This window comes from Meleagris gallopavo, chromosome 1 (genome assembly GCF_905368555.1).
Source record: "Meleagris gallopavo chromosome 1, MGAL_WU_HG_1.1, whole genome shotgun sequence".
NCBI classification, from domain to species: Eukaryota; Metazoa; Chordata; class Aves; order Galliformes; family Phasianidae; genus Meleagris; species Meleagris gallopavo.
The window spans coordinates 181088590-181102853 of record NC_139404.1 but is presented as its reverse complement, the minus strand read 5'-3'; the positions used below and the strand labels follow the sequence as shown (position 1 = coordinate 181102853).

General features: G+C 33.1%; 1 protein-coding gene across 1 annotated transcript in view; it reads left to right on the top strand.

The window, feature by feature from the left end:
* Positions 1-14264, top strand: part of CNTN5 (contactin 5) — a 591619-nt gene that overhangs the window by 560044 nt on the left and 17311 nt on the right. Inside the window, exons 18-19 of the mRNA XM_085216325.1 lie at positions 4495-4565; positions 7364-7598. Of these exons, the coding sequence (XP_085072451.1) occupies positions 4495-4565; positions 7364-7598 (306 nt within the window). The remainder of the gene's footprint in view (positions 1-4494; positions 4566-7363; positions 7599-14264) is intronic.

The window sequence follows — 14264 nt, the reverse complement described above, 5'->3', positions numbered from 1 at the left end:
AAAAGTGTAGCATTTTGTTTTCTTTTTGCTTTAGTTGACCAAATGCTTCAGAAATTATACAAAATGTTTTAAAAGATCCACATGGAATATATCTTCATGAATGCAGGATCCAAGCAGAATAAGAAAGACATTTTTATTAAAACATGGAGCTGTGACTTGGGAAATCTGGACTCAGTTTCTTATCAGAAACTTCTCTGACAATTTGAGCAGCTGGTATTATCATTTCTTACTCTGAAAAATGGGAGAAGTTGGGCTCTTGCTTCTCTTTGTCTTCCTTCTATCTCACCTATCCTGATCGTAAAAGTGAATGACAAGAACTAAATCTAGCTACGTTTTTCTACAGAAATGCTATAATCAGCTATAACCTTGGCTGCCAAATAGTTCTGTTCTATACAAAAGATAAAGCACATTACAAAACTGAAAATCTGTTGTTTCTGTCTGTAATAATCAGAAAACACACACACACACACACACACAAAATAAAAAACCACCCGAGATTTCATTGGAAAACAAACAAAAGAAACACTTTAAAATGATTAATTATTCATTCACGGACAACATTTATTTAAAATTTCTTTACAATATCAGAATGTTAAAAAGTGGATGAATTGTTTTTCAAATACATTCATGTTTTCCAGGTTCAACGTGTTACTTTATTTTCCTTTCTAGAAGAAAAGGAAACTATGGTACAAGCAACATAAAAATATTTTCACTTAATCCACTGAGATAAAAAAAAAAGGGAAAATAAGACTAATTTTAAACAAAATCCAAGTTTTCTTGGTATCCTTTAGCATTTAGAAATAGCATTAATAAAAATTAAAGCAAAAAACAACAACAAATAATCTGACATTTTGAAATAGAATATTCTCCTTTCTCTTCAGTTTTCACTTTTTTTAAATGAAACTGAATTCAGGTTACACCTTTTAAAGTACAAATTGAAATGTTTCACTAAGCATTGAATCATTTTCAATACTTTGGACCAAAGTGACTAGATAAAATCTCTGAAAAGGCCATCTTTACCAGAATCTGCTCTTTTCAGTTAAAGAATCAAAAAATAAGTAACTGTTCAGAGTGAAGAGAGAGGAATGTTTAAAATTTTTTTAACACAAAAGTTAATATAAGCATCTCAAAGAAAAGACCAGTTTTCAAAATGTCAAACACAGTAGAGCACTAGAAGGAAAGATATTTTCTATCAAGTGTTATGATTTCACATCAATAGTATTATCTATCACCTCCAAAAATTTCCCCAACCTTTAAATTAAACACAAATTTATAATATATAGGTGGCATTACTAGAGATTTTTAGCACTAAACCTCTGCTTCACTACACAAAATCCTCAGGAATATCAATTCTCTGCATACATTTTTTCTTTCATAAAAACCACTGCTTTTCATATCTATATAACTTGTAATGGTAAAATACACACAAATTATGTAACAATTGGCCATTTCTGATAGGCTTTCTGTATTGGCCTTATTTTTCTAATTTATATTTTTCTTTTATATTTTGGCAAAGGCTTTCTTAGGGAGATGACATTTACATTCCTTGTGTCTGCTCTTAAAGAAAATATTTAAAGTTTATTTTTGTTATCCAAGGGGACATGGAGAGAATCCAAGTCTGTTGGGTTTTACTTCCATTTTCAGCATGCCACAATACCTCAATGAAAATGGCAATTCTGTAAAACAAATACTGTTGTTTCCATTCCTTCAAACTATACTGACATTGTTTTCATTTTCTTGTGAAAAGTGAAGGTTTAGATGTCGATGTGTGATAGCATACAAACACTGTCAGTCACATTTACTGTGACCCACATCTAGTCACCATGTCTGCCAAAAGTTCATAACACTGCATCACCAGAACAACATAGAAACACAAGTTTTGTGTGTTTTGCTCCAAATCCTAACAGTATCTGAAGTAATAAAAGAAAAAAAAGAGTTGACTTACTCCTAAAGATCTTACAGTTTAAGACTAAAGTGGGAGAAAATCAATAGTAGGTGATCAACACAGGGACTAATGAGAAAACTTTAAATTAATTGGAGACATACAGTCCAGCTAAGCATAGTCAATTTTGGTAGTCTTAAGTACCAGTGTTAAGCCAAGGAGTAATCCAATTCCCCATGGATAGGCAATTTATTTTTTATCTTATTAAAAGAGATGTATTAGCACGGAAAAGAGCTGCTTGTTATCAGTTGGGGTTCAGAAGACACAATACTAAATTTCTCAGTTTTGTGATAGACATTAAGAACAAAGGTCATAATGTCATTGTCCTGCAGGCGTTTGGACCCTATGTCTGGGAACAAAGTTCAGAAATCACATCTGTTTTTCTGGTGCAAGTGTTTATTCATGTGTATCAAGAATTAATAATCTAAAGATTTGGAAGTCACTAATTGCATGGCAGTAAACTGGTTCTGAGTGAGAAAATTCAGATATAAAACTGAAATAAAAGTGATATTGCTGAGAGGGTTAATGATAGACCACCTCAGGGTCTAGCATAAATGTGTTCTTTTAATACTTTTCTTCACTGATTTCAAAGTGTTCTCCCCTAACTGTAAATAATCTGTTTTGGTGCAGTGCAGAGGAAATTTATTCCTTTGACACATTTATTCTTTTAATGGTTATTCATTTGAGAGTTTTGCTGCTTGAATGTACGTTTTAGTTTGTTGCAAAAGAAATCCATCGTTTTGACAGTTTTATTCTTTTAACATTTATTCATTTAAATAGGGCGTCAGTCTGCAATGCTTTTAACAGGAAAACTCTAGACAGAGGACAATACTCGATAAATAAGCCCATCGTGTTAGTTACTTCAAAGGAGGACAGCATTTTTTCTTACTAATAATATGGCATCTATGCAAACACTGCATTCATCTTTATAACAGCAACAAAAAAAAAGTCTTAGAAAGAGAAAACGGATGCTAAACATAGTTTAAATATTTTCCATTAGGGATGGTATGATATTTTATATATTCTGTTTAATTGATAAAATTATTGTTCTGCATCATTTCTATAGAATGATCATCCCAGTAAAGCACAGTTTTTATTCTTTTTCATTGAAATTATTTTGCCAGAGGGCAAATCTTCACCATTCAATAATGCATAATACTGTTTCTGAAGAGAAAATTTGATTAAAAATACACCGATCAAGTTTTAGTTTAACCTTGTTCATGTCTCCAGTCATAATAATAAGATAAGTCCTTGCCATTGCTTAGAGAGCTATCTTAGGAAGGATGGATCACCTCAAAACTCTGAATTCACTGGAGATTGGCTCCTGGAGTTCTTGCTCAAACTGGGGCAAAAAAAAACAATATTAGAAACATGTGTAACTAGTTTCTCACTTTTACCACATTTCCAGCAGTGTATGTCAGAAGCAATTCATAAACTTTGTGAGATTGCATTAGTTATGAGAAAAAATTAAAAAAAGAACTCAGCTTATGTTCCTACAGAAAAGATCCTAGTTAAAAACTTCAGATTAATTCTGAAGAACCATGTGAAATTTCAGGATCTAGTAACAACTGCATTTTCATTGAACTTGTTAATGTTCAACATGGGAAATAGGAAGTGGTGTACATTTGTTTGAATCTATTTTTCTTTGTATAGTTCAAAGGCACCATGTTAGTCAATAAATAAGCTCAATAGCATATAAGGCATTAACAGTTCTACCCATACCCTATGTACTATTGTAAGGAAGAAAATAGGGAGGTTATATCTTATGGTATATTTAATCAAATAAAGAATGCAAGCACTACATGCTCACAGTAAATAAACTCAGGACATTCATCAGTTTTGGAGTTTCATTAGATATACTAAATAATAGACAAAAATATATATATAATTCCAATAGAATAACTAAAATGTCTAAAGATTTACTGACTATGATAACCTATAGTTTGCCTTAAATTTTAAAGAATATTAAAGAATGAATTGTATAGTTTCCAGTATTTTGAAAGAAAGGATAAAGGCTGTTTAAGGAAGCTAACTAAACTATCTGAAAATTGGATCCCTGACAAGGCATAATGATATGTATCTTAAAGAACCAAAATATTCTAAGTCACTAAAGACCTTGGATAGTAGAGATATTTTAATTAATTCCTAAAATTTTACCTGAACTCTGAAAAATGGCTGGTTCCCTGGTATTTGATTTTTGAAATGCTTTTTTAAAAAGTACAAATGCTAATAAGACAAATTTTGTTTCATCTCCCAGATTATATATGTACACTGAAAATTTGACTAATCTGCAGAAGAAACAGTGCTTAAGAGACTTTTTATTTCAGTATACCTTTTCTTTTCTGTTTATTTTTTGTTCACATTTATATATAGTCATATATAGTCATTCCCTTGATTGTGGAATTCCATGAAATGAAATGAGCAAAATTACTTTACCACAGTGTTCTATGTTTTTTCTGTTTTAACAGCCTCATGTCTTCTGCAGCAATTTATTACTATAGGAAAACTTCAATAACTTGGACATTCTGATTTTTTTTTCTTTTTGCTCACAGTTCCAAAGACACCTCCAGCTAATGTAAGTGGCAGAAGTGGAAGGCGTCATGAATTAGTAATAGCATGGGAGGTAAGGGAGTTTTCTGTTTAAAGATCTTGTTTAAGTTTACTTCTTTGGGGACAAAATAAACAGTACTGCACTGGGGTTTCCTTACAGTAAATATTGACAAGATATAAACACAAAATTATGTTCATTCTAAAGTTTCTAAATTAAATTGACTTTAATGTGGTTTGAGGATACTGCAGAGAATCTGCTTCCCTTAGTGGCAGCTCCAAAGTTGCCCTAATTCATCGATCTTTTCTTCCAGATTCTTAGGTGTAAGTGATACCTTTTATCGTAACTGAATGCTACATAGTTGAAATAATAGCTAAAGGAAGAGAAAGAATCTCCGATAACTATGTTTAAATTTACATTTAAATTAAAGAAGAATGCATTTTTTGAAGTATTTTGTATAAATAAAATCTAAAGGCCTGAAGCAGACTTTTACTTTGAGAAGCTATTTGTGATGCGAGGTACAACACAGATGTATGACCATGACAACGGGTAATTGGATGAGTGAAGTTGCTTTCTCTGCTGATCATAAATAACACAGTAAAGTAGAAACTTTTCTTGAGGTGTTTTCAAAACTTCTAGATTCATCAAAAGAGTTTCAGAGTAAATATATATATGTATTTATTTTATATTATTAAAAAAAATCCATCAAATAAAGATAGAGAGTTTCAGTGAAAATCATAAGAGAAACACAGGATTCTGACAAATACTTAGAGTGAGACAATACTAATTTCAGTTTGGTTACAATTTTCAGGCTATGAACAGCAGTAATTGGAGCAGACTATGTAAAATCCCTAACTAAACCTCAGGTGTCTGGAATTGTATCTGATGAAACTGGCCTCACTGAAATCTCTTATATAATATATTAGCATGTAGAATTCATGTAAAGTGTGTTTGTGGTGTTCCCTAAGCATCAAGAGGAGGGGCATTCTTTTATAGCTAAGGGATGCAAATTGCCAATAGGGGAGAAAGTGTCAGTCTTTCTCCAATGTTTATAATGAGGTCGTTGTTTCCATCATCACTTTGTGTTCTTCCTAATGCTTATACTTTCAGCACACTATTGTTTCACATACCTGTTAAACTGCATAAAGTAATTAATCAAATTAAGATAATTAAATGGCATTTATGTGTGTCAATCATAAATCGTGAAGTGAGCCTATATACACGTTTTAATAGCTTGAAAGATTTCTAAGGTTTCTAATTTGGATTAGATTACTTTTATAAATCCCTTCCAACTCAATCAATTCTGTAATTCTATGATTTTCTAATGGTAGTCACTCAATTTCTTCAAGAAATGACAGTGCAAAACACAAAATCATGCAGTGAGAAATAAGAATTAACCTTGTTACACTGGATAATACTCTGAGTGGTATCAACAACTCACTACAAACTACTGTGTTTTCTTGTTTAGCCACTACATTTCTGTAAGGCACAGCCACAGTACAAGTTAAAATGGCTCCAGTACAACTAACGTGTACTTTCACAAGATGCAAAAAAGTCTTAATTGGACTTACTTAGCCAATAGGAATTCAAAAATACTTGAAATCTGAAGAGATATTGGAATGGTGTGGCTTTCTGGGAATTAGGGAAGCAGGTTCAAATAAAGTTTTAATGCCCCAGCTTATTCACATAATTCACATAGCGTGTATTTAGCATTTGCACTTGAATCCAGAGGTTCTGCTACTTCCCTTGCATTTCCATTTTTTGAGGGATTTGATTTGGTTTAGTGACAATCTACTGTCAAATCCATGAATATTTTGAAGAGCTCCAAGGCTCCTCCTTTTCAACTCACGAGGTACAAAGTCTGTCGTATTTTTGCCTTCTCTACCTTTTATCTTTTCAATGTATTTATTTATTTTGTATTTTCCTTGGATCAGTAGTGCACAGTTTCAGAAAGCTGGATAGAAAATGGGTTCTGCAAGTGAGTTGCCTAGTGATGAGGCATTGAAATAAAAAGTGGATTGAAGATGATTCTGTGTCTCCCATGTCTCTGCTCTGATTTACATATCTGATTCATCCAAATCTAAGATGGATACTTCAAAATACGAAATATTAGGCACCCTTTTTGTAATTTCCCAAGGATTAATATACTGACATCTGTTAAATATAATCTAATGCCAACCATGATTTTATAACAAATGTAGGAAGTAATTTAGTATAAAAAATTCCATTTCTTGAGCTGGTCACTTAAGATACAACTTTTACAATGCTCAGTTTCTCAACAGATAAATCTTTTTCCCAACTGTCTGCTTATGACAGTTGTGTCCCAATTTAAGTGGTTAATTTCATAGATCCTATGAAATAATAAAAGCAAATTAGATTTTTTTTTTCATCAAGTCCTTTTGTTTGAGAGTAAGGACTACTGGGCTTATTACATTATATCCTAAGCCTCTAATTGAACACCAGAATTAAACTACTAACTTGACATCCCATTTGGATACATAAAACCTAAGAAAGTCCCACTGTAATAAGTGTCACTTACATCATATCATAGGAACCCTTACAAACATATGTTGTTCTATACTTCTAACAAGACCACTTGAAGGAACTATTCCATTAATATATCAGTGGTTAAAGCATTAATCAGAAAGTGTAAAGTATAAAAGAAATATCCATCTGAGCACACAAGCCATTCAGCGAAGAAACGCTCCTACAGGCTTCTGATTTGGAAATAATTGTGTATTACAGTGTGATAATTAAAATTCTATAATGCAACTGCAAGAGACCACCCTGACACAAGGTAACAGTCAGCCTGAGTGATTGCTTTCTACATTAGTAAAACCACATCTAATCATTATCTGAACTTTATTTTTTAGCCAGTATCAGAAGAGTTTCAGAATGGAGAAGGATTTGGATATATTGTAGCATTCAGACCTAATGGAACACGTGGTTGGAAGGAAAAAATGGTGACATCTTCAGATGCCTCAAAGTTTATCTATAGAGATGAAAGTGTTCCACCTCTCACTCCTTTTGAGGTGAAAGTTGGTGTTTACAATAACAAAGGTGATGGTCCCTTCAGCCCAATTGTGGTCATCTGCTCAGCTGAAGGAGGTCAGTTCAAAATGCTGTAAAATTAAATTGTATATTTTTGTCTATTTTAAGCTATTTTTATATACTGTGTCCTATTATTATTACGCTTTTTTCAATAGATTTCAAAATTCTGTGCAGAAGTGTAAAGTACTATTAATCATGTTTTGCAGAGAAGCAGGCAAACTAACTTGCCAATATTATCCAGAAAGCAAGAGACAAAGTTTAGGAATCCACACCAGTCATAACAGAAACATATATATTTGTTTTAATGAAGTTTCATCTCTGGCATGATGTCTTTATTCTTAACTGTAAGTTGAGTTGCTCTAAAAAAAAGATGAGCAGAAAAAGACTGATATTTTTTAAGTATGTTAGGGTCAAAATGCCTTTTGATTCGGTAATTGGACAACTGTTCAAAGACTAAATAACTTCACCTGTGTATATTCATTTCCTACATAATGAACACTAGAGGTGCATAGAATGCAAATTTATTCTTATTTTTATTTAATTCTTCTATTGTTTTCTATCTTTATTAGTTTGCTAGTATAAATAATTAAGCATCTATCTGATGTGTAAATATTTAATATTCAAAATTATATGAACACTTCAGAAATAAAAATGAAAAATATTTCAGAAAAATCACTATGAAATGAACTGGATATAACTCAAAATTTTCTCTGAGAAAAGACTTATTTGTGCTAGTCAAAGAAATTGTTCTGCACTGATAGAAATCAGCATATGTAAATTTCCATTCACACAAAAGATAAGTAAATGTTTTCCATGGAAATACTGTGAGAAGTTCTATTGCTGGTAGTCATATTCTTCTGCTTCTTTTTTAGTAGTTCTATCTTTAAGAGTTACTCCACTGTATACTGTTAAGAGAATAAAATCAGTAAGGTACTAGTGGAGACTAGTAGAAACTAGTAGAAACTAGACTAGAAAGCTGAAGTGTCAAGATAATGGTTTCCCATGTGAAGAAAAACATTAAACATTATGCTTAACTGCATCAGTGGAAAAGGAAAGAGCCACTGATGTCATTTATGCAGACTTCAGTAAGGCCTTTGACACAGTACCCTACAACATCCTTCCCTACAAACTGGAAAGATATGGCTTTGATGAGTGGACTATTCAATGCACGAAGAACAGGCTACAGAATTGAATCCAGAAAATGGTGGTCAATGGCTCAATGTCTGGATGGAGATTTGTTACAAGTGGTGGCCCCCAGGGGTCAGTACTGGTACCGATACTCTTCAATATCTCCATCAATGATACTGATAGTTGGGTCAATTGCACCCACAGCTAGTTTTCTGATGACATCAAGCTGTGGGGTGCAGTCGACATGCCAGAGCAATGGAATGACATCCAGAGGGACCTGGACAAGTTTGAGCAGTGGGCCCAAGAGAACATCATGAGGATCAACAAATCCAAGTACAAGGTCTTGCAACTGAGTTGAGACAGCATCCACTAAGGAAATTTTCACTTAAGGGAAAGGAAAAGGGAAAAAAGGGAAAAGGGAAAAAAAAGGGAAAAAAGAAAAAAAAGGGAAAAGGGAAAAAAAAGGGAAAAGGGGAAAAAAGGGAAAAGGGGAAGGGAAGGAAGGGAAGGGAAGGGAAGGGAAGGGAAGGGAAGGGAAGGGAAGGGAAGGGAGGGAAGGGAAGGGAAGGGAAGGGAAGGGAAGGGAAGGGAAGGGAAAGGGAAGGGAAGGGAAGGGAAGGGAAGGGAAGGAAGGGAAGGGAAGGGAAGGGAAGGGAAGGGAAGGGAGGGAAGGGAAGGGAAGGGAAGGGAAGGGAAGGGAAGGGAAGGGAAGGGAAGGGAAGGAAGAAGGGAAGGGAAGGGAAGGGAAGGGAAGGGAAGGGAAGGGAAGGAAGGGAAGGGAAGGAAGGGAAGGGAAGGGAAGGGAAGGGAAGGGAAGGGAAGGGAAGGGAAGGGAAGGAAGGGAAAGGAAGAAAAAAGAAAAAAGAAAAGAAGAAAAGGAAAAAGAAAAGAGAAAAGAGAAAAGGAAAAGAAAAGAAAAAGAAAGAAAAAGAAAAGAAAAAAGAAAAAGAAAAAGAAAAAAAGAAAAAGAAAAAAAAGAAAAAGAAAAAGAAAAAGAAAAAGAAAAAAAAGAAAAAGAAAAAGAAAAAGAAAAAGAAAAAGAAAAAGAAAAAGAAAGAAAAGAAAAAGAAAAAGAAAAAGAAAAAGAAAAAGAAAAAGAAAAAGAAAAAGAAAAAGAAAAAGAAAAAGAAAAAGAAAGAAAGAAAAAGAAAAAAGAAAAGAAAAAAAAAGAAAAGAAAGAAAGAAAAAAAAAAAGAAATTGAAGCAAAAAAAGCAGCAAAACTACATATTGTAATCTACCTTCATATTGTCACCTATTGCATGTTGTTAGGGCCCAGTTGTGGTAGCTCCTAATTGTGCCTTTCTAATTACACCTTTCTAATTTTAGATAAATTCTGCATGACACTGTTATTTATGAGAAAATTTAGTAGCACAGAGTACTTTGGATAGTAAATACCACTAACGACCTTATTCTGTGATAATTAGCAGATTATTTACTGACTCTACTGAGAAGAAATAATGTTATTATAGTCTTGTTTTGGTAAATAATTAAGACCCTGTAGAAAAGTTAATCTTAACAAATAACAATGGATCTAGTCATTAAATAGCAGGAAGCTAGTCAATAAGTTGTAGCTATAAAAATGAGAGAGGAAATGAAAATGTTTTGGAATGTCTCTAAGTCAAAGGCATAAAATCTATCTGAAATTAATACAGCGAGAAAATGTATATTTACATGGCAATACACTACATCAGAGGATTTAAAGTTGTGCCCACTAAAGGATATTCAGATTAAGTAAAACATGTATGTTATGCTTGGACTGTAGTTGTGGACTTAGTGGTGTTACTCCGATGGACTTGATGAACTTATTTTCCCTATAGTATAATATAAGTAATGAAAGATATAAAAACAATATAAGTTTTGCCAAAAAGTGAAGTGAGATTATTTTTTCAAATTTAATAAACAAGAAAAAAAGAAGTAAATAATGCATTAATATTAAAGAAAATCAAGGAATGCACTGTGCCATTCACTTTGCATAAGTAAGATTATATAAGTAGAATGGCTAATGAGAATGTGGAAATAATATTTTTACATCTGTAGTGAAAAACTTCGGTGCTGCCAATTTCTTAGAAAGTCAGCCTTTTTGTAGTTTAAACAATTCAGACTTTACCATCTACATGTACTAATAATGAAATTTAATAATGAAATTTAATCTGTTTTTTCTATTCATGACTACCATTGATGGAGAAAATCAGACCTTTTAATATGCTCAAAGCCATGGGGGAAGATATTTTCTATCCCAAAGTAATGAAAACCTTGAACACCTCCAGGGACGGGGCATCCACAACCTTTCAAGGCATCCTGCTCAAGACTTCACCACTCCTTTGATAAAGAAAAAAAAAGAAGGTTTGGAAAAGGCATAAGATGATACAAAAGCTATAAATACAGTAAGAAGCTGATTAGGAGAATGATGATAGACAAAATTACTGAAAGGAAAATATGGAGTTGGAAGGCTACTGGCAGAATTTCTTTAAGTTTAATTTCAGATCATATTATTTAGTATTTCAAATGCTAGCAGAAGAGCATGATTATGATACCGCTGTTATTACAATGTCATGATACTCTTTTAATGCAGGGAAAGATCTGAATAATAGGAAAAATGTGAATTGCAGAACATAGGTAAGAAGAACACAAACATGAAAATGTATATAATAAGAAACAAGCTTTTCCACTGCAAAATGGAAATCGAATAATTGAAACTTGTTTTTTTTTCATCTAGAAGAAAGATATGCAATTACACTCTTTTAAATATAGCCTTATATTCAAGAAGTCCTGTAGATCATTTCATAATGAAAGCTGAGCTCCTTTTAGTTTAAGTGAGCCCGAAAATTATTAAGTTGTAACATTAGCTGTACACTACAGAAGATCATTTTCTGCTTCTGTGAGCTGATTCATCCGAATTTGGCTTGAGATGTTTTCATCGGAATGTTAAAGATGAAATTCTAATCCTGATATGTAAGAGTTTATTAAAAATTCCTTTGATGCTACTGGTATACAAGCAATGCTCTAGATTCATTCATTCCTTATGGTATTCCATGGAGAAGGGAGAGCCATGGAAATATGGATACTGGGAACAATGTTCATGTGAGACTTGCATTACAGAAATGGTCTTCAGAAGCTCTGTCCCACAAGTATGGGTTTTTCAGACTAATAAACATAGGAGGGCCAGGCTAGATCTCAGCACTGCAGGCCTGATCACTGCTTCACTGATAGTTCATTCCCTTCCCCTCTGGTTTGTCTCTCCTTTAACGTCCCGTGGAAAGAGATTGTTCAGAGAAAATGTCAATATAGAAAGAAATTTAGAAGTCCAAGAGATCAGATCAGTCATCTGATTTTTGTTGTTTTGATTATCAGCTTTTTAAACTCACGTCTCTGGTTTTGTGTTTCCTCTTCTGTCAACATCCTTTTCCCTTTCTAGCACAAGATTCTGGATGCAGTGTTAACCTGCAGGCAGACACACCATCATAGATCTGGTGGAGTAACCCACCTAGGGCATCCATCAGTCTGCGGGGTGGAACTGAGCATAATGTCTCTTGGCTTTTCTCAGGAATGAAAGCTGGAGGTGCTCTGATTTGGAAGATCTTTTTGCAAATAATTCCACTTTCTTTACCTACAGGACGACACAAGAGGGACTCCTCCTTTTTTCCTCCTTTCATTTTCCTTTTTCATAAATCTCGTTTGTATGTGTGTTTTATTTTTTCCCCACAGAGAAGAATGATCTGTCAAGGCTCTTTGCTGAAGTCCTAAAATCTTATCTATATTCAATTACTTGGGATGATATTTATAGCTTAAAATGAAAGTTCAGATCCTGAATTTAGAGAAGTGTATAAAGTTTTCTTCTGGAGTCAAAATGAGAAGTAAATGCATATCACGTGACTTAACAAGGGGTCCTGACTGAGGTTTCATTCCACAAAAGAATTAAAGAAGAAAAATACAAGAGTTCCTTGAATTCTGTTTTGGTTCTGCTTTTTTATTTGTTTTTGTTAGATCAAATGGAAATCTTCAAGGATGAACATTTCAGAAAAAAATGGATTGGTTTCTTTTGAGAAGTAGAGACCCAGTAACCAACTATTCATTTTCCTGTCTGCCAGTACTGAAATTCAAGATTCCCTCTCTGAATGTCAGATCAATACAATTGCTTTAATTCCTTGCTTTGCTTTATTACGATCAACCCAAAGTGCAGCAGATTAAATGTTTCCTTACAATGTGATTATAGCACATAGAAGGACTATGTTTTTTAGACATTGCACACAGCCTTTTGAGAAATTACCATACTTCATCTTTAATTTGATTGAGGTATAGTATAGGAATCATTAAAGATATTTGCCTTTTTTTTCTGTCAGCGTGATCTCAGGAAGATACCAATAGATTTAATATAATGACAAGATATTTAGAACAGAATAAGATCATAGCATCAGTGACCATAATGGGAAAACCAACGAACCTATCAAACTTATCATTAGTTTTAGACACACAGAATAAAGCATGACATTGGACTGAACCACATAATGTATATTATATCACCAGAAATTATATGATCCTCATCCTATCTGAATCCATATTAAATGTTATTTCATCTCCATAAACTTTCAAACAGTCATAACATACCTTATTCCTAAATATATAATTTCTGTTTTTTTTGCTGAACACTTAGATTCTTAATGTCTAATATCAGTGAAACTACAGTGAATAATTTCTGGATATGTAAGAAATACATTTTCTTCACATTAAAAAAAAAAACTATTTCTACTTCATTTGTTCAAAACAATTTTTAAAAATATCAGGAAATACTCAGCCTTCCTACTCTGAGAAATACATAACAACCCTTAGTGAATGCTATGAAGAGGAAATGGTTTCTGCATTTATAGAAAGTGTAAAGGCTGCCAACCAACATTTTGTGTACATCACAAATTATGTATCCCGCTGCAATCTTTTCTGACAACAAGGTAATTGCTTCAATAATACAAAAACTAGAAAATAGCTTTTGCTGCACAAATCTTAGTAGTGCATAAAACAGAAAGCAGGGTATAACTATGGAACAGAAAATCATATTATGAGGAATATATTTCTTCATAGCACATTTCTTTCAGTATTGAATTCAGAAGATCATTTTATTTATTCCTAGATATTTTTAGTTCTTCTTTCCCCTTTTTTTTTACCTGAAAACTTTCATATATATATAATATTTATTAGTGAGTCTCATTCTAGATGAATGCTATTTTGAATCACATCAGAAATGCTTCTTTTCTTTAGAAGTAAATAAAAAAGAAGATCAAAAAGAAATGTAAACATTAAAAATCTGACATCAAAAAAGATGAAAAATATGTACAATTCATATCAAAGAAAATGTATAGGGCAGCAGTGCCAGAACAATTCCTGCAACATGATCAGAGAAAGGAAGTTTGAAATGAGAAAAATATATAATTTTAACTCGGGCTGTTCCATAAGGAAATTCCTTTCCTGTAGCCTTGTTAGATGAGCCTCCAAAACATATTATCTACAAAGTTCTTTGATGTGCCTCCCCATAGCATAAAAGCCAGGACCTCTACCCGCCCTTCTAGATCAGATCAACACATTAGAAATGTAATGAGGAACAT